The following is a 25,083-nucleotide window of genomic DNA, read 5'->3' as shown; positions in this document are numbered from 1 at the left end:
TCTGCACCCTCTCTAAAGCTTCCACATCCTTCCTATAATGAGGCGACCAGAACTGAACACAATATTCCAAGTGTGGTCGAACCAGGGCCTTAAAGAGCTGCAGCATAACCTCGCGGCTCTTAAACTCAATCCCCCTGTTAATGAAAGCCAACACACCATACGCCTTCTTAACAACCCTATCAACTTGGGTGGCAACTTTGAGCGATCTATGGACATGGACCGCAAGATCCCTCTGTTCCTCCACACTACCAAGAATCCTGTCTTCCTGTATTCCGCATTCAAATTCGACCTTCCAAAATGAATCACTTCACACTTTTCCAGGTTGAACTCCATCTGCCACTTCTCAGCCCAGCTCTGCATCCTGTCAATGTCCCGTTGCAACCTACAACAGCCTTCCACACTATCCACAACTCCAGCAACCTTCGTGTCATCGGCAAACTTGCTAACCCAGCCTTCCACCTCCTCATCCAAGTCATTTATAAAAATCACAAAGAGCAGAGGTCCCAGAACAGATCCTTGTGGAACACCACTGGTCACCGAGCTCCATGCTGAATACTTTCCATCTACTACCACCCTCTGACTTCTATGGGCCAGCCAATTTTGTATCCAGACAGCCAAGTTTCCCTGAATCCCATGCCTCCTTACTTTCTGAATGAGCCTACCATGGGGAACCTTATCAAACGCCTTATTAAAATCCAAATACACCACATCTACTGCTCTTCCTTCATCAATGTGTTTTGTCACATCTTCAAAGAATTCAATAAGGCTTGTGAGGCATGACCTGCCCCTCACAAAGCCATGCTGACTGTCTCTAATCAAACCATGCTTTTCCAAATAATCATAAATCCTGTCTCTCAGAATCCTCTCCAATAATTTGCCCACTACCGACGTAAGACTGACTGGTCTATAATTCCCAGGGTTATCCCTATTCCCTTTCTTGAAAAAGGGCACAACATTTGCCACCCTCCAATCATCCGGTACTACTCCAGTGGACAGTGAAGACGCAAAGATCATCGCCAAAGGCGCGGCAATCTCTTCCTTCGCTTCCCGTAATATCCTTGGGTATATCCCGTCTGGCCCCGGGGACTTATCTGTCCTCATATCATTCAAAATTTCCAGCACATCCTCCCTCTTAACCTCAACCTGTTCGAGCATATCAGCCTGTTCCACGCTGTCCTCACAAACGACCAGGTCCCTCTCACTAGTGAATACTGAAACAAAGTATTCATGTAGGACCTCCCCTACCTCCTCCGACTCCAGGCAGAAGTTCCCTCCACTATCCCTGATCGGCCCTACCCTCACTCTGGCCATCCTCTCGTTCCTCACATAAGTGTAGAATGCCTTGGGATTTTCCTTAATCCTACCCGCCAAGACTTTTTCATGTCCCCTTCCAGCTCTCCTAAGTCCATTCTTCAGTTCCTTCCTGGCTACCTTGTAACCCTCTAGAGCCCTGTCTGATCCTTGCTTCCTCAACCTTAAGTAAGCTTCCTTCTTCCTCTTGACTAGCTGTTCCACATCTCTTGTCATCCAAGGTTCCTTCACCCTACCATCTCTTCCCTGCCTCATCGGGACAAACCTATCCAGCAGTCGCAGCAAGTGCTCCCTAAACAACCTCCACATTTCTGTCGTGCATTTCCCTAAGAGCATCTGTTCCCAATTTATGCTCCCCAGTTCCTGCCTAATAGCATTGTAATTTCCCCCTCCCCCAATTAAATATTTTCCCATCCCGTCTGCTCCTGTCCCTCTCCATGACGATAGTAAAGGTCAGGGAGTTGTGATCACTATCACCGAAATGCTCTCCCACCGAGAGATCTGCCACCTGGCCTGGTTCGTTGCCAAGCACCAAGTCCAACATAGTCTCCCCTCTAGTCGGCCTATCTACATATTGAGTCAGGAAACCTTCCTGGACACACCTGACAAAAACTGCTCCATCCAAACTATTTGCGCTAAGGAGGTTCCAATCAATATTAGGGAAGTTGAAGTCACCCATGACAACAACCCTGTTACTTCTGCACCTTTCCAAAATCTGCCTCCCAATCTGTTCCTCCATGTCTCTGTTGCTATTGGGGGGTCTATAGAAAACTCCCAACAAAGTGACTGCTCCTTTCCTGTTTCTGACTTCCACCCATGATGACTCCGTAGACAAACCCTCCTCAACGACCTCCCTTTCTGCAGCTGTGATACTATCCCTGATTAACAATGCCACTCCCCCACCTCTTTTACTTCCCTCCCTATTCCTTTTGAAACATCTAAACCCCGGAACATCCAACATCCATTCCTGCCCCTGTGATATCCACGTCTCCGTAATGGCCACAACATCATAGTTCCAAGTACTGATCCATGCTCTAAGTTCATCACCCTTATTCCTGACACTTCTTGCGTTAAAATAGACACACTTCAACCCATCATACTGGCTGCAACTTTGCCCTGTCAACTGTCTAACCTTCCTCACAGACTCTCTGCACTCTGTATCTGCCTGTTCAAAAGCTACCCCATCCACTGATCCGTGGCTCCGGTTCCCATCCCCCTGCCAAACTAGTTTAAACCCTCCCAAAGAGCTCTAGCAAACCTCCCGCCCCTCCAGTTCAGATGCAACCCGTCCTTCTTGTACAGGTCCCACCTTCCCCAGAAGATATCCCAATGATCCACATATCTGAATCCCTCCCTCCTACACCAGTTCTGTAGCCACGTGTTCAGCTGCACTCGCTCCCTGTTTCTTACCTCACTAGCATGTGGCACCGGTAACAATCCTGAGATTACTACTCTGCTCGTCCTGCCTTTCAGCTTCCAACCTAACTCCCTATATTCGCTTTTCAGGTCCTCATCCCTTTTCCTAGCTATGTCATTGGTACCAATATGTACCACGACCTCTGGCTGCTCCCCCTCCCCCTTAAGAATCCTGTGGACTCGATCCGAGACATCCCTGACCCTGGTACCCGGGAGGCAACATACCATCCGGGAGTCTCGTTCGCGACCACAGAATCTCCTGTCTGTTCCTCTAACCATTGAATCTCCTATCACTATCGCTCTCCTATTCTCCCCCCTTCCCTACTGAGCCAGGCTCAGTGCCAGAGACCTGGCCACTGTGGCTTTCCTCTGGTAGGTCGTCGTTCCCCAACCGTATCCAAAACGGTATACGTATTATTGAGGGGAACGGCCACAGGGGATCCCTGCACTGCGCGCCTATTCCCTTTCCCTCCCCTGACAGTCACCCAGCTACCTTTATCCTGGAACTTAGGTGTCACTACTTCCCTATAACTGCTCGCTATCACCCCCTCAGCATCCTGAATGATCCGAAGTTCATCCAGCTCCAGCTCCCTAACGCGTTCTGCGAGGTGCTGGAGTTGGGTGCGCTTCTCACAGGTGAAGTCAGCAGGGACACCAGTGGTGACCCTCACCTCCCACATCCTGCAAGAGGAGCATGCAACTGCCCTAGCTTCCATCCCCTCTGCACTAAATTGACAACAGAGATTTAAAAAAAAGGAAAACCTTACCTTACCAAACCGTCCACACAAGAGGCCTTTTTTTTTGGTTAGAGGAGGATGGGTGGGAGACACTACACATGTAGTGTTTCGGGTTTAGCAACTGCCCGAATATATAGGTTTACTTACCCAGCAGTCCCCTTGTCCACCGAAACAAAAGGTAAGTTATTTTAAACTGAGAAATACAACAGATGCATATGAATCTGCCTTTATGCACAGTGCACTGTTACAAAAATGCTGAAAATAAGCCTAATATGGTTTTACTTAATTAAAACATAATTGTATTAAAATTGCATTTTAGTTCTGATGACATTATCTATTGAGCTGTTCAAACCAGGATTGTCTGAGATTTAATCCCTGTTCTGTACTGAGTTAGCTGATCCCAAAGTGCTGGTAATGGCATCACTGAATGCAATAAGGGAAAAAGACTTAGCCAGCGCTCCTGTTCTTGCCCATTTTCCAGTGACCCCTACTGGAAAGAGCACTGAATTAGTTAGCAGGTTGGATTTAAGGTTGTGATATCCATTGTACAACTAAATAACCCACTGATGTTTACAAATTCTCACACATGAGGAATGACCACTTGGCCAAGGTGGTGGAAGGTTGCTGGTCCTTTTTGAACTGTACTTACCCCTTTCAGTAGGAAATTATTGAAACACATTAGTTTGCAATTCAAAATGAAGGCTTGATGGAAACTAGCCAGATAATTTCTTTACATAAAATGTTTCCTGTAGAGATGGGTTGATCTACACATTGTCAGTTGATGTTTTATGTGCTCAATTCATTGTACCAAACCTAAAACATCCACTGAAATACAGCTTTTCAACATCAAATTGTGACCTGCATCTGGTTAATCAGTTTGTTGCATTCTAACTACTAGTGGCCTAGTAAATTTTCAAAAATTTGGACATTGTTTTAATTTGTCCTCCTTTGTATTTGTATCTCCCAGCACTGTTTGCATATTCCTGTGGCTGCCTGGTGGTGATTGAGGACTTGCATTCTGGATCACAGAGACACTTAACTGGCCACACAGAGGAAATTTCCACTCTTGCTGTTAGCCGTGACACGCAGGTACGCTGGGGCTGGATCTAGCTAAAATTTAATTTGGTCACTAATGAGTGACGCAGAGATACCCCTACATATCTCAGTTAATGGTGTCCCATTTGATCACTAATTGACTAATTTATAGAATGGTCTTCAACACTGATTGGAAGTCTGTGCTTCTCAATTATTAAGTGGCAGTGGTTCTGTCGAGTTTTGCATTTGTCGCTATAGTTGTAGTCCTGCTTTTGATCTATATATGTATATGATGCGTAAAAATCTCTCTGTACGCAGGTAAATCTGTTTGGGGGAGGGAAGAAGAAAAGCTAGTATGTTATTTTTAGTTTTGCAATGTCTTTTTCTTTTCTTTACGTCAAAGTTTTAAAAAAAGCACACCCACCATCTGTTATAAGTAATCAGTCCTTTTGGGGCCTACTGCACCAAGGTCTCCTAGGAGCCCATTAATTTAATCAGATGCTGTGAATGGGCAGTTTGTGACCCTTCAAAACTTAGTCTTCATAAAGATAAGTTACAGACAGGCCCAAGCCATGCTGTTTTCATTATCTCTTCAACTTTGAAGAGCAAAGCAAAGAAACATATGAGATGACCTGCCTAGAGGAAGAACAATAGACAAAGGTAGGAATAAATCTCTTATATTTTGCCCCCACCAGCACAAAGGGAAATGAACTTTTGTAGAAGTTTTCATGTTTTGTTCACATTTCTTCAGCTTTGAGTTCAGCGGAGTTTTTTTGGAGGGGGTTCTGTGAAATTATGGTAGTTGAGGATTCCTTCAGCGAATGATTTCATTCCTTAGCACAAATGTGTGGATTTGCCTTATAATAATTATTGGTGTTTATTCTGTCTGGAAGGATCTTGCCTCAGCTTCAGGAAGTCGGGATAAGACTGGCTGTTGTATCTTTATTTGGAATGTGACAGGTGGCTGTCGTAAGAAAGTACTCTTTCAACACACGACGGAGATACAAGCTATGGCCTACTCCAGAGACGACCAGCTCCTGATGTCTGCTGGTAGGTTCAGATGCACTACTTTGCACTTGGGACAGTTTTGTTTCTGATATTGTATCTTTACAAAATTTAATCAAATTGTAGAAGTGGAGCGATTCATGTTATAGCTGTATTTAATTAATGATCACTACAATAACATCAAAATGCTTCAGCAGATTTTGACATATTTTACGAAGTATCTTCTCCCACCGTGGCATTAGGTATTTGATTTTTTTTAATGGGCATGATTTGAGGCTGCTAGGTTCCATTTGCATGTGCAACAGGGATAGATTTGTTCAGCAAATCAAAAATGCATTTGTTAATGACACAACTCATTAGTCATTCAACAGTCTAGGTCACAAAAGTTATAGGACAGAAATTATACATTCATTATTTCAGCTACATTGTTAGGAAGAACCAACCAGCTTAGGCCATGCACTTTCCACATCACCTTTATCCAACTCTTAATGGCCAGATCAAGGCTAAGTACATTTGGATTTTTTAAGCATACTTGGAAGTAATTTTTATTTTTCAATATTTTTCAAAATTGAGTTGATTAGGAACTATCAAAACATTGGACTAATTTTTGTGTCTGGTTACTGTTTTGCTCCCTCCTTCTTTCATACTTTAGTGGGTCTATAAATAAGCAGTCAGTTTAAGGGATCTGGTGAACAGATATCACTTTCCCATTATTCAACTATAAAAGTATTTATATATAAATAGCACCTTCAGAAATAGCTGGATGCTAAAATGGCGAATTGGTTTTCTGGCAGAATGAGATCAAATGAGCTAAAACGTTATCTTTTTTTTTTATTCATTCATGGGATGCGGGCGTCACTGGCTAGGCCAGTATTTGTTGTCAATCCCTAATTGCCGTTGAGAATGTGGTGGTGAGCTGCCTTCTTGAACCGCTGCAGTCCATGTGGGGTAGGTACACCCACAATGCTGTTAGGAAGAGAGTTCCAGGATTTTGACGCATTGACAGTGAAGGAAAGGTGATATAGTTTCAAGTCAGGATGGTGTGTGGCTTGGAAGGGAACTTGCAGGTGGTGGTTTTCCCATGCATCTGCTGGCATTGGCTTTCTAGGTGGCAGAGGTCACGGGTTTGGAAGGTGCTGTCTATAGAATCATAGGAAGTTTAAGGTACAGAAAGAGACCATTTGGCCCATCGTGTCTGTGCCATCTGAAAAACGATCCACCTGTTCCAATCCCATCTTCCGGCATTTGATCCATAGCCCTGCAGATTACAGCACTTGAGGTGCATATCCAGACTGCTTTTGAACGAGTTGAGGTTCTCTGCCTCAACTATCCTTTCAGGCAGTGAATTCCAGACCTCCACCACCCTCTGGTCAAAAAGCTTTTCCTCATCTCCCCTCTAATTTTTATACCAATCACTTTAAATCTGTGCCCCCTCGTCACTGACCTCTCTGCTAAGGTAAATAAACCCTTCCCCTCCACTCAATCCAGGCCCTTAAAATTTTGTACATTTCAATCAGATCTCCCCTCAGTCTTCTCTGTTCCTAGGAGAATAACCCCAGCCTATCCAATCTTGCCTCATAGCTGCATTTTTCCAGTCCTGGCAACTTCCTCGTAAATCTCCTCTGTACCCTCTCTAATGCAATTACATCCTTTCTGTAATGAGGTGACCAGAACTGCACACAGTACTTAAGTTGCAGCCTAACCAATGATTTATACAGTTCCAGCCTACCCTCCCTGCTCTTATATTCGATACCTTGGCTAATAAAGGAAAGGATTCCATATGCCTTCTTAACCACCTTATCGACCTGTCCTACCTTCAAGGATCTGTGGACATTCACTCCAAGGTCCCTCACTTCCTCTACACTTTAGTATTTTCCCATTAATCGTGTATTCCTTTGCCTTGTTTGACCTCCCCAAATGCATCACCTCATACTTCTCCAGGTTGAATTCCATTTGCCACTTTTCTGCCCATCTGACCAGACCATCAATATCTTCCTGCAGCCTACAGCTGTCCTCCTCGCTATCTACCACATGGCCAATCTTTGTGTCGTCTGCAAACTTCTTGATCATGCCCCCTACATTTATGTCCAAATCCTTAATATATACCACAAAAAGCAGGGGACCCAGTACTGAGTCCTGCGGGACGCCACTGGAAACAGCCTCCACTAAAACGTCCGGCAACAATTACCTACTAAAATAAAAGCAAAATACTGCGGATGCTGGAAATCTGAAATAAAAACAAGAAATGCTGGAACCACTCAGCAGGTCTGGCAGCATCTGTGGAAAGAGAGGAAGAGTTAACGTTTTGGGTCAGTGACCCTTCTTCGGAACTGAGTGGGGAATTCAGCGATCGTAATGCCGTTGAATGTCAAGCAGGGATGGTTAGATTCTCTCTTGTTGGAGATGGTCATTGCCTGGAACTTGTGTGACTCAAATGTTACTTGCCACTTATCAGCCCAAGCCTGGATATTGTACAGGTCTTGCTGCATTTCTACACTGACTGCTTCAGTATCTGAGGAGTCACGAATGGTGCTCAACATTGTGCGATCATAAGCACACATCCCCACTTCTGACCTTATGATCAAAGGAAGGTCATTGTTGCAGCAACTGAAGATTGTTGGGCCCGGGACAATACCTTGAGGAACTCCTGCAGTGATGTCCTGGAGCTCAGATGATTGACCTCCAACAGCCACAACCATTTTCCTTTGCGCTAGGTACGACTCCAACCAGCGGAGAGTTTTCTCCTTGATTCGCATTGACTCCAGTTTTGCTTGGGCTTCGTGATGTCATACTCGGTCAAGGGCAGTCACTCTCGCCTCTTCTGTCCATGTTTGAACCAAGGCTGTAATGAGGTCAGGAGCTGAGTGGCTCTGGCGAAACCCAAACTGAGCAGGTTCTTGCTAAGGAAATGCGCTTGATAGCACTGTCAATGACACCTTCATCACTTTACTGATGATCAAGAGTAGACTGATGGGGCGTTGATTGGCCGGGTTGGATTTTTTCTGTTTTTTGTGTACAGAACGTATCTGAGCAATTTTCCACATGCCAGGTAGATGCCAGTGTTGTAGCTGTACTGGAATAGCTTGGCTAGGGGCCTGGCAAGTTCTGGAACACAGGTCCTCAGTACTATTGCTGGAATATTGTCAGGGCCCATAGCCTTTGCAGTATCCAATGCCTTCAGTCGTTTCTCGATATCGTGGAGTAAATCGAATTGGCCTAAGTATGGCATCTGTGATGCTGGGGACTTCAGGAGGAGGCCGAGATGGATCATACACTCGGCACTTCTGGCTGAAGATTGTTGCAAATGCTTCAGCCTTATCTTTTGCACCGATATGCTGGGCTCCCCCATCATTGAGGATGGGGATATTTGTGGATCCACCTCCTCCAGTTAGTTGTTTAGTTGTCCACCATCATTCATGACTGGATGTGGCAAGACTGCAGAGCTTAGATCTGATCCATTGGTTGTGGGATTGCTTAGCTCTGTCTAACGCATGCTGCTTACGCTGTTTGGCACGCAAGTAGTTCTGGGTTATAGTTTCACCAGGTTGACACCTCATTTTTAGGTATGCCTGGTGCTGCTCCTGGCATGCCCTCCTGTACTCCTCATTGAATCAGAGTTGGTACCCTGCCTTGATGGTAATGATAGAGTGGGGGATATGCCAGGCCATGAGGTTACAGATTGTGGCTGAATACAATTCTGCTGCTGCTGTTGGCCCACTGCGCCTCATGGATGCCCAGTTTTGCATTGCTAGATCAGTTCGAAATCTATCCCACTTAGCATGGTGGTAGTGCTACACAATGCGATGGAGGGTATAGTCAGTGTGAAGACGGGACTTTGTCTCCACAAGGACTGTGCAGTGGTCACTTTTACCAATACTGTCATGGACAGATGCATCTGCAGCAGGCTGATTCGTGAGGACGAGGTCAAGTAGGTTTTTCCCTCTTGTTGGTTCCCTCACCACCTGCTGCATACCCAGTCTAGCAGCTTTGTCCTTCAGGACTCGGCCAGCTCGGTCAGTAGTGGTGCTACTGAGCCACTCTTGGTGATGGACATTGCAGTCCCCCACCCAGAGTACATTCTGCCCCCTTGCCACCCTCAGTGCTTCCTCCAAGTGGTGCTCAACATACAGAAGTACTGATTCATCAGCTGAGGGTGGTGGTCACAGAAGGTGGTAATCAGCAGGAGGTTTCCTTGCCCATGTTTGACCTGATGCCGAGACTTCATGGGATCCGGAGTCGATGTTGAGGACATGTTGACTGCCAGGGCAACTCCCTCCCAACTGTATACCACTGTGCAGCCACCTCTGCTGGGTCTGTCCTGCCAGTGGGACAGGACATACCTGGGGATGGTGATGGCGGTGTCTGGGACATTGTAAGGTATGATTCGGTGAGTATGCCTGTCAGGCTGTTGCTTGACCAATCTGTGGGATAGCTCTCCCAACTTTGGTACAAGCCCCCAGATGTTAGCAAGGAGGACTTTGCAGGGTCGACAGTCAGGGCTGGGTTTGCCATTGTCATTTCCGGTGCCTGGGTCAATGCCGGCTGGTCTGTCCAGTTTCATTCCTTATCGACTTTGTAGCGGTTTGATACAACTGAGTGGCTTGCTAGGCCATTTCAGAGGGCATGTAAGAGACGACCACATTGCTGTGGGTCTGGAGTCACATATAGGCCAGACCAGGTAAGGGCGGCAGATTTCCTTCCCTGAAAGACATTAGTGAGCCAGATGGATTTTATTTTACGACAATTGACAATGCTTTCTCAGCCATCGTTAGACTAGCTTTTAATTCCAGATTTTATTTTGTTAATTGTATTCAAATTCCACCTTCTGCCGTGGTGGGATTCGAACCTCTGTCCCCAGAGCAATACCCTGAAGTTTTGAATCCACAGCATGCATTTAATGTCACCGACAGGTTCCCCGCCTGGAAGTCCAGCTGATTGACAGCTTTTGTTACCAGTCAGGTGGGGAACGCTGGAGAAGAGGCCGCAGGACTATGTAGGTTTGATCCCCAACGCTAGTGGGGGTGGGGGTGAGGGTTTGGGGGCGGGGGTGGCAGGGTAGATGAGGCCTGAGGCATCAGTGAGCAAGGCAGTCATGGGGGCAGAGGGGCAGCAGCTGTTGGATGTTTTGGTGGTGTGGGTGGGGGGGAGGGGTAGTGATCGGAGGCCTCAGGAGTATTGGGGGGGTGTTGTCTGATAGCGGGAGGTAGGTGAGGAAAGGTACTTGCCTTCTGGATCCAGCAGTCCTTGTCTTCCTGGAGCTGCTGGGTTTCATGAGACCCGGAAATGCAGCCAGCCTGGGTTACATTTAAAATGATGAGTAAGTATGAGACACAGCTTCATTATAACTAAATTACCAACCCACCTCCCATCCCGCCTCTGTTAAAACCCGAAGTGGCTGGGTTGCGATCAGTAATGAGATTTTAACACTTTAACCTCTTGCCCAACAAAAATCTGCCCATTTTGCTGGTTTAAACCCCCCCAACCGTGTTTCAGGTGATTGTTCTCATTTTAAGTCCCTGGAAATAGAGATATTAAACAAGATGAGACATCAGATTTTTTAAAAACCAGATTTCAAGCAGGAACAAACTTTTTATTTATTTATTTAGAGATACAGCACTGAAACAGGCCCTTCGGCCCACCGAGTCTGTGCCGACCATCAGCCACTCATTTATACTAATCCTACACTAATTCCATATTCCTACCACATCCCCACCTGTCCCTATATTTCCCTACCACCTACCTATACTAGGGGCAATTTATAATGGCCAATTTACCTATCAACCTGCAAGTCTTTGGCATGTGGGAGGAAACCGGAGCACCCAGAGGAAACCCACGCAGACACAGGGAGAACTTGCAAACTCCACGCAGGCAGTACCCAGAATTGAACCCGGGTCGCTGGAGCTGTGAGGCTGCGGTGCTAACCACTGCGCCACTGTGCCGCCCAAAGCTGTTGAAGCATTATTTGCAGCGCCAAACCATGAATGGTATGGGACTGTGTACAGTGCTCCAGTTGATACCGTACTGAGTAGCATAGCATAAAGGCAGAGCTGTAAACCAGGTGATTGTATTAATGGACCATTGTAATGACAACTGCGCTGTACATCCATTTTATATTGATAGTAAATGTATACTGCCGTCATTCTTTATTCAGTAGCTCTTACCATGTATCACTGAGACAAGCTAAAATCAATTTCAATTTGTCCCACAATCAGCCTAAAAGGTATTTCTGTTGTAACTTTTAATTTATTTTGGATACAGAAATGCTACTGCATTCTTCAAAGTTCAAATTAGATGTAGTGTTGCAGGTTGCTAATGTTGCTTGATCTAATTCTTTCCAGGAGATTATAGGGATCTCACAATTGCTTTATGGAATACCAGGAATTACGAGCTGTTAGCAACAACAAAAGTATCTGATCCTGTCCATGATTTAGCATTTGACCCAACTGCTGTCAGTGAGTTTGCCTGCGTTGGGGTTGGAGCAGTGCATTTTTGGCTGGTAGAGCAGACTGGTAATGAAGTACAACTCAAGGTCAGTTTTTGCATACTAGAATGTATTTCTTGAAACTAAAGTGTTTACTATGGACTTGTTCTTACTTCGAGTATTTTGAACATTCTTTTTAAGTTGCCCCATACCACATGTCTTCTGTTGACTGGGAGGACATCTAATTTAAGGCTTTGATGCAGCTTTATAATCATGATGTATGTATAAGAACAGCATGAGATGACTAACTTGCCAAAAACTCCTCCATCTGTCTCGTTGATTATGACCCAAAAGAAATCAGAAACTATATTTGTAGCTGAGCTCCCAGTCTTCTGTTTTCTGGGAACCTACTTTTCCCTTCCTTCTGCTAAAGACAGTGACTTTGTTAGAGTATAGTTCTTTTTAGGCTAGCATTCCTCCTGTTACTTAAGCTATTCTTCATTTGTGAACTTAAGCAGCAAACATCAGAAGGGTATTCAACAATGGATGCATCACAGCTAAGCCCAGTCCTTACCTGATGTGCTGCGCGCACACACACACACACACACACACACACACACACACACACACACACACTCACACTCACACACTCTCTCTCTCACTTTCCAGTAAAGGTTAGTGGATTCCATTCAGGAATGAGGGTGTCCATTCCTCGTCCGAGAATACTGAGACGAATGTTTATGAGCCACACCACCCTGAGTTCAGCTACCTCCACACAGACTGAAGGTTTATTTGGTCAACTTAGTTCATTATCCCATCAGATGTTGCATGTAATTATAATCTTGTTTGCTGCATTTTAAATATTTTGCTTTCGTACATTTCAGATTATAACCATGTTTTAAGCATGCCAGCACTGTAATACATGTACTGCATACTCTTTTCTTCCTGTCATCTTTAGTTCTTCCTGCCCTCCTTACTTTTGAGGTCTTCCCTGCTTCTGCGTCTTTAAAATTCTTGCCCCAGTCCCAATTCTGCAAAGTGCTGCTGCTGCTCAGAAATAATTGTCTTTTGTTCTTGATGCCTGGCCTATGGATGCAGAAAATAAGGTTTGCACAAAGGGTAAGCACGCAAATGGCATTTGCATAGAAATCTGAAAATTAGGCCTATTCATGCAGCCTTAAAGTTTAAACTTTAGTAAGCCCTTAAAGTGTATTATGTACTAATATAAATGGAATAATTCCTGGTTTTCCTTTTAAAAAAATAAAGTGCTCCATGTGTGAAATTGCAGTGTTAACGATCCCTTCGATTTTTAATCGCAACACAGGGAGAGACAGCAATATTTACTGGCTTCTTGCAGTTAAATTTATGGCTGTGTTTGCTGACGCAGTACTGGCACAAGTGCAAATGCAGCCTCATCCACTCAAACATCACTGTCTGCAACGTCTCAGCAGCTGCCAGTAATAAAGATGGCGCTGCTCAATTTGTCACAAAAAGCAAATGCAGCCTTAAACCCAAATCCCCACAGTGGCTGCAATGCCGCCTCCATCCCACACCCAACAGTACCTGTGCTAGTACAGAACTAAATAATCTCACTGTAAGGCATTTTTCAATTCGCTCTTTGTATAATGCCTATTATTCTATTGGAATAGTTTTGGAAATAGATTCATGTGGTTTATTCTCTTGCACAATGACAGCAGTGCAAATGGATTCTGGGCTAGAATTCAGATAGAAGCTATTGCTCTTCTCTTCACCGCTTGCTCCCGCGCCTGTCTGCTCGCCACTTATCCTCCTTCAGCCACTTGCTCCCCGCATTGCCGCTGCCTTCCGTCAGCTAATCCCTCTCACCCTCCCTGCTTCCCACCCCCCCCTCCCCCCCCAAGGCTGCTTGCTCCAGACCTTGCCGCTTCTGTCTTCTTGGCCACTGGCTTCTGTGTCGCCCTGTCACCCTCGGCCGCACGCTCCCCGCCTTGCTGCAATCAGCGGCTCGTTCCCCGCCCTCAGCCGCTGCTTCGGGTGGCGCGGCAGGGAGCAATTGGCTGAAAGAGGAGGCGACGAGCCTTCAGCAGATGGCTATGGGGCAGAAGGGTGAGGGCGGGAGCAAGTGGCCAAGGGGGGAAGCAGCGAGGCCAGGAGCAAGTGGCTGAGGGAAGGTGGCGGGGAGTAAGCGGACCCGTTCCAGCACGTGATGACGTTTTAGAGCGCATGCGCAAATTATTCCTGGCAAGCCTGGTGATGACGTAGGCTGCGCATGCACAGCACCACACTGGCAGGAAGAAACCGTTCTGTGCATGTGCGCAGCTGGGAGCACACTGACGTTGGCGCTTGGCTGCGTTGTCAGGAGTAACTTTGTTAATTTATTCTGTTCAATAACTACAATGTATTAAAACAAGATGATTAGCAGATCAGATATTGCTGTGTACTACAATGCGAGGGCATGGAATATTTTACCAGGTAAAACCAGAGATCAGTATAGGAATACTGAATTTATTTTCCTGATGAGACAATTATTTTTTAAGTTAGAAAACATATAGCCCAAAATACTAAGAAGAAGGGCATTTGACTTGCATTAGTGCTGTTTTGTAACCAGCTTTTGGAAGATCTTAAATGGAGCCTAGTAACTTGAGATAATAGCTCATTGCTGGTTCATATCTATTAAACATAGCTTCCCATTCTGTATCCAGTACTATCCAATCAGTTCTTTTTGAGTCGGAGAAGTTTTGATTGTGATTTAATAATTTTGAATGTTATACGTGATTTTGTTATAGGTTCACAGAGTCTCAATCCCAGATGAGGTGGGTGCTGATGAGCTCACTGCATTGTGCTATAACAGTGATTCAGTTCTTTATACTGCTACCAACACAGGAAAGATCTGTGCATGGGACACCCAGCACAATAGGTGTTTCATGACTTGGGATGCAGATGAGGGGGAGATTGGTAAGTAATAAATACAATATGGCACAGCTCCTAATGCACTATGATATAGTGTTATGCACTGTACAATTCTTCTGTTACAGGAATTTTGCAATGTCGAGGACATCGCCTGATGACTGGCAGTAACACAAAGAAAATCAGGCTATGGGCAGTCGCTGCAGTGCAGGAGATGAGACTTGAGGGCACAGGAGCAAGGTGAAGCTGCTGTAATGGGACCTATTGCTGTATCGATTGGTGTACTGGACTGGAGCGCTTGGTCTAAGTTATTATTTAATGTTAGGAAAGATTAAACCGTGTACATTTTCAGAAGGCTGTATTTATATGGAATAGGATTCTACTTAAATGTGTCTGTTCCGGTTTCATAATGTGATGTCTTGTCTAGATGTATTTTATCTGTGGTATGTAACAATCTATCTATATTGACGGTTCTGATTTTCCTTTCAGGTCAAGTTCGGTGCTCCTGGAACATGAAATGATTCTGGATGGTACAATAGTTAGTGCAGTCTTTGATGATATCATGGACATGGGTATTGTGGGAACCACAACAGGGACTCTATGGTATATAAACTGGTCTGAAAATACCAGTATCCGTCTGATCAGCGGCCACAGGAACAAGGTTAGGTAACTTCCAAATTGTTTTTAAAAGGTAAGCATGCATTGCATAGCTGCAACTAATAATACTCAACAGATAAGTGAAAGTTCAATGAGTGCCCTGCTCTTTTCCTTTAGAGCTGCATTGAATGGAAGCTCTGGGCCCTCCCTGCAATGGGAGGGGAATTAGAGGATTGCTTTGTTAACAGTCAGATCAGGCGATCTACCTTTTCTCTGGGAAGCAGGCGATGAAGGATAATATGCTAGAATTATTACATCAGTTTAAAAAAAAATTATTATGGATGAAAGATAACCCTTGGCGTAGGGAAAGTTAACTTCAGAATAGATTTGCACTGGCTAACTCGGAGCATTACCAAAACTCTGGACCAAAGGAGGGAATTAATACACTCCAAAATAAATAAAAGAGCATTGATAAAATTAGTTCTTTAAAACAAAAAGTGCAGAATGACCCCTTTTAATTCATACACTGGACTTTGCAGTGCATCACGCTGTTTGTGTCTAATGCATACGCAGTGCCTCCTGTGTCATCACACTTCAGAATCTCTCATTTGAGGCCAATGTAAATGAGGAATTTCAGCAAAAGCCTTTCAGTAGAATTCTGATGTTGCTCTCATAAGTGTAAATAAGCTGATAGTTGAGCAGTTTGACCAATTTATTTTCTTTCCTATCTTCAGGTTAACCAAGTGATTTTTAGCCCAGATGAAAGTCACTTTGCCACATGTGCAGAAGATGGCAGTTTAAGGGTGTGGGTCATGCACAGCACTGAGTTAGTTGTTCAGTTTCATGTTCTTAATCAGGTATGTTACCCAAAGGGAAATGCAAGTGGGGTGAGGGACAGTTCGTTTTGCCATAGATAATGAAGGGAGTTTTCATCAGCAATATTACTGACACTAAGTCATCAAACAATGTTTAACATTTATTGGGCACAGTAATGTTCTTCATTCTACTAGCCGGATATTTAAAGCATTTTATGTGGATGTTGTTTCATTGGAACTTATCACTAGGTTTTAGAGAGATTAAGCTGGATGGAAAAATTGACACTGTTTGAGAAAGCTTTCACACTTTGATAACTTTCTTTGTTTTGTCCCAGAGCTGTTTGTGCATGGCATGGAGCCCAGCACTTAACTCAAGGGAATGTGCTGATAAGCAGCAAATAGTGGCAGGATACAGTGATGGCACAATACGTCTCTTTGGAATTTTGAAGACCGAGATGGAATTGAAAATTCACCCTCACCCTGTGGCAGTCAATGCTATTGCGTACTCCTTGGATGGTAGGTTCCACTGACTACTAATATAGAACATGTGCTATACAAAATAGAATGCTGATCTAGGGCACAGAATGCACTCTGGGTGGGGGACCTCAATGTCCATCACCAAGAGTGACTCGTTAGCACCACTACTGACCGAGTCCTAAAGGACATAGCTGCTAGACATCCAGTCGTGAACGGTGGTGGACAATTAAACAACAAACAGGAGAAGGCACCACAAATATCCCCATCCTCAACGATGGGGGAGCCCAGCACATCAGTGCAAAAGGCAAGGCTGAAGCATTTGTGTGCACCTTCAGCCAAAGGTGCCAAGTGGATGATCCATCTCAGCCTCTCCATGAGGTCCCCAGCATCACAGATGCCAGTCTTCAGCCAATCCGCTTCACTCCATGCTTCAAGACACGGCTGAAGGCATTGGATACTGCAAAGACTATGAGCCCTGATAATGTTCCGGCAATAGTACTGAAGACTTGTGCTCCAGAACTAGCAGTACCCCTAGCCAAGCATCTACCCGGCAATGTGGAAATTGTCCAGGTATGTCCTGTCCACAAAATGCAGAACAAATCCAACCCAGCCAGTTATCTCCCTATCAGTCTATCCGCAATCATCAGTAAAATGATGGAAGGGGTCGTTAACAGTGCTATCGAGTGGCACTTGCTCAGAAATAACCTCCTTACTGACGCTCAGTTTGGGTTCCGCCAGGTCCACTCAGCTCTTGACCTCATTACAGCCTTGGTCCACACATGGACAAAAGAATTGAACTCCAGAAGTGAGGTGACATCAGGCAGAATTTGACAGATAAAAACAAAAAGTGCTGGAAATACCTAGGTCAGGCAGCACCTTTGGAGAGAGAAGCAGAGTTAACTATTCAGGTCGGTGACCTTTCATCAGAACTCCTAGCCACCGTGGCAGCAGTATGTACCATCCTCATGATGCACTGCAGCACTCACCAAGGCTCCTTCGACAGCACCTTCCAAACATGCGACCTCTACCACCTAGAAAGACAAGGGCAACGAATACCTGGAAACACCACCACCTGCAAATTCCCCTCCAAGCCACACACCATCCTGACTTGGAACTATATCACCGTTCCTTCACTGTTGCTGGAGCAAAATCCTGGAACTCCCTTTCTAACAGCACTGTTGATGTACCTACATCCCACAGACTGCAGCAGTTCAAGAAGGCATCTCATCACCACCTCAAGGGCAATTAGGGATGGGCAATAAATGCTGTCCTAGCCAGTGATGTCCACATCCCACAAACGAATAAAAAAAACATAAGCATATAGCACTAATGAAAGGGCTTCTGCCCAGAATGCACATCAGCTGGCCTGCCATCACTACCATGTGAGTATCCCTGATCTCTGGTGTATTAACATTGTCAGATATTTTGCATTTATCCCCAGGTGAGGTCATCATTTCAGGAGGTAAAGATGGCCTAATGGCTGTGAGCAGTTCTCGGACGGGAATCACTGTTCGTGTCATCAGTGATCATAAAGGTTCTCCGATTACTACAATTGAATGTACGCGGAAAAAGGTAAGTTCGGTGTTAATGAAAAGTTATGGAATAATTGGAAAGAAAATCAAGAAGTTAAATGATGTTTAAAATAAAACTTATGGGATGGGTAGGGATTAACTACCATACTTCACTGAGCATCATATGCTGCTAGCGTCCATGTTGCTTTCAGCAAAAATGGGTAACAAATTGACAGGATGTTGAATCTGAACTTGGAGCACTGGACTATTTTGCATTTCTTTTCCAGCATGATGAATTTGGACTTGAAGGATGTGAAATGTGGTTGGCTGTCAGTTCAGATCGTCGTGTTAGTGTTTGGGCTACTGATTGGCATAAAGACAAATGTGAGCTCATTGACTGGTTGACATTCCCAGCACCTGTTGAACCTGAGGTGAGGCTAATTTCTGTTTTATTTGGGAGTGGGTAAAGTACAGGCTGGGATCGGTTTGCCAAACCTGTAAAGCCAGATTCTGTAATTTTTTTTCATCTATGTGGCATGACGTAGTCTGAGATGGACGCTATGTAGGATGCTATCTATGTATTTGTGAATACAGAAGATAGCTGGTCCTGCCTTTGTGGAAGTGTAAGGATTGTGTAGAGTTAGCAGTGTGACAGGGTAAAATAGAACAACTCTCCTGTGTGCATGTGTGAAGGAGGGTAGCATGTTGTGGCTGGTTTAGAGCCAGGTCTGTTGTGTGTTGGAAGCATGAAGAGAAAGAAAGAATCTTTCAAATCTTCAGTATGTCCCAAAGCACTTAACATCCAACTAAGTACTTTTAAAGTGTCGTCATTGTTGTAATGTAGGCAAATGTGGCAGCCAATTTGCACACAGCAAAATCCCTAAATAAGCAATGAAAAATAAATAATCTGTTTTAATGTTGTTGGTTGAAGCATGAGCATTGGCCATAACACTGGAAAACTCCTTTGGATCTTAAATGCCCATCTGGACCGGCAGACAGGATCTTGGTTTAACATGTCATCAAAAAGACGATGCCTCCAAACAGCACTGTTCTGAAATTTCAGACAAGATTATATGCTCAAGTTTCTGGAATGGGGCTTGAACCCACATGGTATGACCATATTGTGCAAGTACTTTTTCCTGCCTTAAGAATAAGGACAAACCAGGATTTCTGTGTACGAACGGTCACAGTAAACAACAGAAGGTGTTTCAGATGATCATTTGATGTGAGCTGTGTCATTTCAAATATTCTTTATTTCTCTCAGGTATGTGACAAGAGTAGCCTGCCACCAACCCTGGCTGCCTTCTCACCCAGTCAGAGTGGTATAGTGGTATACGTGGGATTTGGAGTGAAACCAGAGATTATCTTGTACAATCTCTATAGAAAACAGGTATCTGACAATAACAAACAAATCTTTATCTAAACTCTTTTTTTCTAAAAAAAAAACATGTGTCTTTTGTGGTATAGAGTATTTGTGCACTGCTAGTCTGCACCAAGGAGTTGGAAAATGTAAACTGGCCTCTACTCCTCTTCACACAGTGAGTTTTCAATTTACTATTTAGGGCAGAGGATCAACTCTCAATACAATACAGTGATTGGTTGCAATGTGGAATTGTAGTTGCTTGGGATCAGGTTACTCACCTTCCTGATTGGAGAGTGGTGCCTGGCACAGGTGAACCAACACTCAGAAAGAAGTAGAAATCGAGATGGGGAAATGTAGATCAGATGCCAACAGAAACGAAGATCAGGTTTCCAGAAATTGTTCAGCCTATCTTAACTGTTTTGTCTCCTCATCCTTTGTACAACTAAAAGTCTCTTTTTGTGTGTGTATCTCTTTGCAGACAATTGAAAAGATAAATTTGCCTCAGTGGGCTACAAGTTTGAGTCTCTCTCCGGGAGGGCAGCTTATTGCTGTCGGGACCAATGGTAAGACTGAATTTTGTGCTGTGATTGTGATGGACTGGGGTTCTTGTAGGTGACTTTTTACCCAGAAAATACATGCAATCACATGCTGTCTGAACAGTCATGTGTGTCACAATATTATTTTGTTCTTATTCTCCAAGATTACTTGTATAAAATGGATAAATGACTTGCACAAGGTGAAGTACAGGAAAAATAACTACTAAGTGACATCAGGGTGGCACAGCAACGCACCATGGTGGAAAGGGAATTTGAACTCTGCTGCGTTACTGAAAAATTCTGTTACAGATCAGAGTTAACCTACTGCACTTCCTATCAGCTGGACTTAATGATATTGGCAGACTCAGGTTTGTTTATCTCTGCTGTACATGATTCATGGCATATGGAGACCAGAAAGAAGTAGGGAGGAAAATATTTTACAGAAGAGGGAGATTCACCCTCATCGTAAGTACTCCGTATTGGAAGTAATCGAAAAGTGGTGAAGAATCCCATTATTGAAAAGCAACAGTCATCACCTGTGCTCAGTTCAGAAAGAGTTACTTAAGTTGAATATCAGCATGTGTAAGACATTTTGGCAATCCCATTAGCAATGTAATGATCCTGCGTTACATTTTTATAGACTTTATTGCCTTCCTGTGCATACATGCTATATTACAGAAACTTAACATGTTTTTAACATCAGTGTAGACATTTGGCCTAGATATCTACATGGGATGGTTATGACATAGGACACTTTCCCATCAAACCAGTTTACAGTTTTCTATACATTTGTCTCTGCTTCGTCACTGCCCCATGTACTGGTTCCAAGTTTCTTTAAACAACATTTCCGCAAGCTAACTCTAAACATAGATGATACAAATCTTTCCTGGTTAAAATTAAACCTTAAAGATGAAGCACAAAACCTCCTATGCTCCTTAAGGAGCAAAAGGTTAGCATGGGGTCTGTGTGTAAACACGCATAATACTGTTCGCCAAGTTGCTTCATTAGCATGAATACATAAAATTACAACTTATTACCCACTTGGAATGTAGCAAAAGGCCATCGACCTGAAACATTAACCCTGCTTTTCTCTCCACAGATGCTGCCTGACCTGCTGAGCATTTCCAGTATTTTCTGTTTTTGTTTGATTTCCAACATCCACAGTATTTTGCTTTTGTATTTGTGGAGTGTCTGCTACCTCTAATTATCAAATTTATCTTCTCTCCAGTTTCTGGTTTGAAATGTAAATGATTGCACCTCTGCTGTTAAATGCCTCAAGAAACAGAAACACTGTCCCACAAGGAGCGTGTATTACATTTCCATTTTAAATGCTAAAACCTAATAACTAGAAATGGGAACCTTTTGATTTTTTTTTCTTCCCACCACCCTCCCCCTCCCTCCCCCAGACTAGGCATACATATCAATTGTAATGCCTTGGCTGAATCATCCAATTCAGCAGAGCCCTGAGATCAAATCCTGATGCTTTCTGTTCTGTATGGTACAGAACTACCTTTCACTTCGTATATGGAGAATTTAAACCAAAATGCGACATTAAGATTGATTCAAGACTGATTCTTTTTTTTTTATCAATGAAGAAGAGGTTGCAATGTCAGCAGACAATTGGTGCATTAGATAGAAGTTATTTGGCATCTGAACTCTGCCTTTAATGCATTCTGTACCAATGTTGGCAAACTGTTCAAATTCCAGTTCAAAATATTACTTCACATCCAAGACTTAAGTTAACCTTCATGTTTCTGATTTTGTGCAGGGAGACTTCTGAAGCTAATTCAATACCCATGTGGAAGATTCCAGGATTTCACTGGGCATAATGATACCGTTCACTTCAGTCGATTCACACCATCTGGGAAATTCCTCCTGTCCGTTGCATACAATGAAGTGCTAGTCTGGGAGGTCCAGAAACTACATTGCAATCTCACCCATGTACATTATCTCTAAGTTCCTACAGCAAACACGAATGGTGTATTAGTTTTATCACTGCTATCATAAATAGCAGATCCCCTTTATAAAGCTCTCTGGGATTTCATATGCTCTTTTCACAGTAGTGGCCTCATATGGTAGCTCAAGTCCAATGCAATTTTACAGTTTGCAAGATTGCTTTGTAAAAGGCATCTGCTATTGCAGGAGGAAAGATTAAGTAATGTAAAATATTGATAAAATCATTATTAAATGGTGCATTGTTCACATGGGGATTTTATGAATAGTTGTACTGAAATTTTTTTAATTGGCTAGGTAATGGTTTATTGCAAGATTCTACTTGTAAACTAATTCTGATCATTTAATATTTTTATTATGCAAGTGATTTTTGTACTTTTCCATAAATAAAACTTTCTTACTGATCTCCATTATGAGTGTTGGATTCAGGATTTGTAATGGACAGTTCTGCTTAATTGTATTCTGAAAATATTGCTCAAATTTAAAATAAATATATGTTCTATTTTTACAGTTCTGTTCTAAAATATTACCAAGCCTACAGGACAGATCATTTGTTCTGTGCAGTTCATGGTACAAATTGTCTTTGCTGTGCAGTTCACTGGGTTCGAGCCTAAAGACCTTACTCAACTTCTGAACCATAACATGAAAAAATCATTGGTCTGTTAAAAATGGTGAGAAGTCCTTTATGGTGTTATGATCCCCATTGAGACCACCAACAAATGAAAAGAATCCACTGACTTTTTGGTTTAGTTTCCTAAACTGGGGTCAGACAAGATTTCATTTATTATAAATTTTACTTTAACACTTAAACCAAAACCAACATAAATTAAACATGAAGTAACAGACAGATCACGGTGAATTACATATTAACTATCAGATACAACAGAGATGGGGTCTCTGTTTCACTGGGCAGTCCACCCAGCATATATGGCAACAATTAGTCACACAGTTCTTCACAACTCTGAAGTTCCTCAGGTATATTTTCAGCTCCTTTCTTAAAGGAGTTTAGCTACTGTTTCACCAGCAGTTCACTCTCAATCCAAATGCCACGGTTGCGGTCTTTACCACGAGGTGCACTTCTCCAGAACCTCTTCATCTCTGTTCACGACAATCTTGATGGTGTGGATTTGCCAGTCGTACCTTTATCCGAGTCCTTCAGTGACAACCTGTGCACCGTATGGCTGGGTCTGGTTAGTCGGCTACATTAAGTAACAGAAACAGCTTCTGGATTCAGTCTTCACTTTATTTTGCTTGCCAGCATTCCACTCCTGCCTGATCTGCCTCATCGACCTGGTCTGGGGAGGACCCTGTCTCCTTTTATCTGGTTCTAACCAGTGTTAGTTGCCCTGGAAACTTGAAGATTTTTCAGTTTTGATTTCTTTTTCAGATCTCTTTTATTTCAATTCTAGTTTCCCCCCTCAGTTAGGGTCCACAATAAATCAAGCTTTGCAACCATAGATTCCATCACAATCGTGTTCCAGTGTATAATTGTCTTTCACAAGTCAGTTTAAATGCAAACAGAACACAAGTGTACAGAAAGTATCTGAATACTAACTTGGAAATAAAAATCACACCAGCAGACCTCACCCCACACCGTATTTAAGGTTTTTCAGAATTGTTTTTTGTACCAACCCAATTTTCAGCATGAAAAGGGAATAACAAGATGAACATTTTAGAATGATTGCCCACTGAAATACCAAAAACTTACACAACTTGATTTTCTGGTGGCCTCGAAATGAGCAGCCAATGGTCCTGCCTGAAACAGTATGACCTCGACAAAATTTTCAGGTGCCATTAGGCAGAGTGTGGACTGTGCACACTGGACATGGAGTGACCTAACCAGCAGTCCATAAAAGGGTCTGCAGGCAGTTCCAAAAACAGCAGAAACCACAGCAACACCAATTGTCACGATTTCAGTGCTCAATTTAATTCAAATGAGGCCCAATCACACAAATAGTTTGGGTCTCTTGCTAGTTCAATTAGACAGTGCAATCACTAGCAAAAAGAAATATTTATAAACAAATTATTTTTACTTCAAAGTACATTGCTGCCATGTTTATACAAAATAAGACATTAGGATATGAGATTAGAAATTTCAAGAATTACTACTTGAAGTTTTTCCTCCCTATTGTTGAACTCTGGTTTTTGTTGCCTAATTTATTATGTGTAAAACCATTGCATAATACAACATTTTGAATTTTTGGCTGTAAGCAGCTATTAATAATAGACATGTTTTATTAGCAATTATTGGCTAATAATATTGCTCCCTCACGACCAAGGGATGGGATAGACTGAAATATTTGGCACATAGCCATCCATCCTCAGATCATCAAACATTGTTAATCCTCACTCTCCTCTACCAAAACTACATACTGTCCAGGATCATGCCTGGCTTTTTATCATTAGCCACTTCTTTAAACCCTGCCCCTTCCACCCTCACTTCCAATAACAAGTGCAAAAAACGAAGCTATCTGTTTAGCTGCTTCTCTTACCTTTAGCTCACCAAACCAAACCTTACCACATAACCCGTCCCCTAGTTCTGAACCCGCAACTTTCTTGAATTACGCTCCCACTGTCCTATCACACCGCATCTTGTCCATGGCATTCCTGAGGCCATGAAATGTGCGCTATAAACAGAAGTCAGCATAGAGCACGAGGACGATTGTCGCTATTTCTTCATCTTGACCACCCTTCTTGTCAAGGCAGAATCAAGCTCGTCAAATCTCAGCACAATTACGCAAGACGGCAAGTACGAATAGAAATGGAGCAAACGCCAGCCTACTCGGAAGCTCCATGGCTCTAAATGAGATCTATCACAGAGCATGACGGATCCTATATAAACAGATAGTGTAGTAGCGCCGTGTGGAACTTTGTGAGACAAAAGCTCGCTACAACAGAATGGCTACATCAAACAGTTCAAATACTTTACTCAACAATTTAACATCTCCAGGTAAGGAGCTATTTATCAACACACAATACCCATGAAATAATGACACATAATTCAAAGTTCTTTATGTCTT

The 25,083-nt window shown here is 43.4% G+C and overlaps 1 protein-coding gene across 6 annotated transcripts in view; it reads left to right on the top strand.

Moving 5' to 3' along the window:
- The window catches only part of wdr90 (WD repeat domain 90), a 104,614-nt gene extending 82,173 nt beyond the window's left edge, over positions 1-22,441 (top strand). For 5 of the 6 annotated variants that reach the window (XM_068056293.1, XM_068056296.1, XM_068056295.1 and 2 more), the window contains 13 exons: positions 4,432-4,553; positions 5,393-5,549; positions 11,843-12,033; positions 14,691-14,859; positions 14,940-15,051; positions 15,301-15,472; positions 16,143-16,265; positions 16,559-16,739; positions 18,142-18,272; positions 18,499-18,642; positions 19,476-19,601; positions 20,053-20,137; positions 21,879-22,441. In XM_068056293.1, coding sequence (XP_067912394.1) covers positions 4,432-4,553; positions 5,393-5,549; positions 11,843-12,033; positions 14,691-14,859; positions 14,940-15,051; positions 15,301-15,472; positions 16,143-16,265; positions 16,559-16,739; positions 18,142-18,272; positions 18,499-18,642; positions 19,476-19,601; positions 20,053-20,137; positions 21,879-22,066 — 1,901 coding nt within the window. In that variant the 3' untranslated portion in view covers positions 22,067-22,441. Of the gene's footprint in view, positions 1-4,431; positions 4,554-5,392; positions 5,550-11,842; positions 12,034-14,690; positions 14,860-14,939; positions 15,052-15,300; positions 15,478-16,142; positions 16,266-16,558; positions 16,740-18,141; positions 18,273-18,498; positions 18,643-19,475; positions 19,602-20,052; positions 20,138-21,878 lie in introns of those variants that run through there. The other variant, XM_068056297.1, reaches the window with a different exon arrangement.
- Positions 22,442-25,083: the final 2,642 nt, after the last annotated feature.

The sequence above is a fragment of the Heterodontus francisci genome, chromosome 24, assembly GCF_036365525.1.
Source record: "Heterodontus francisci isolate sHetFra1 chromosome 24, sHetFra1.hap1, whole genome shotgun sequence".
Lineage (NCBI taxonomy): Eukaryota > Metazoa > Chordata > Chondrichthyes > Heterodontiformes > Heterodontidae > Heterodontus > Heterodontus francisci.
This window is presented reverse-complemented; position numbering and strand designations above follow the sequence as displayed.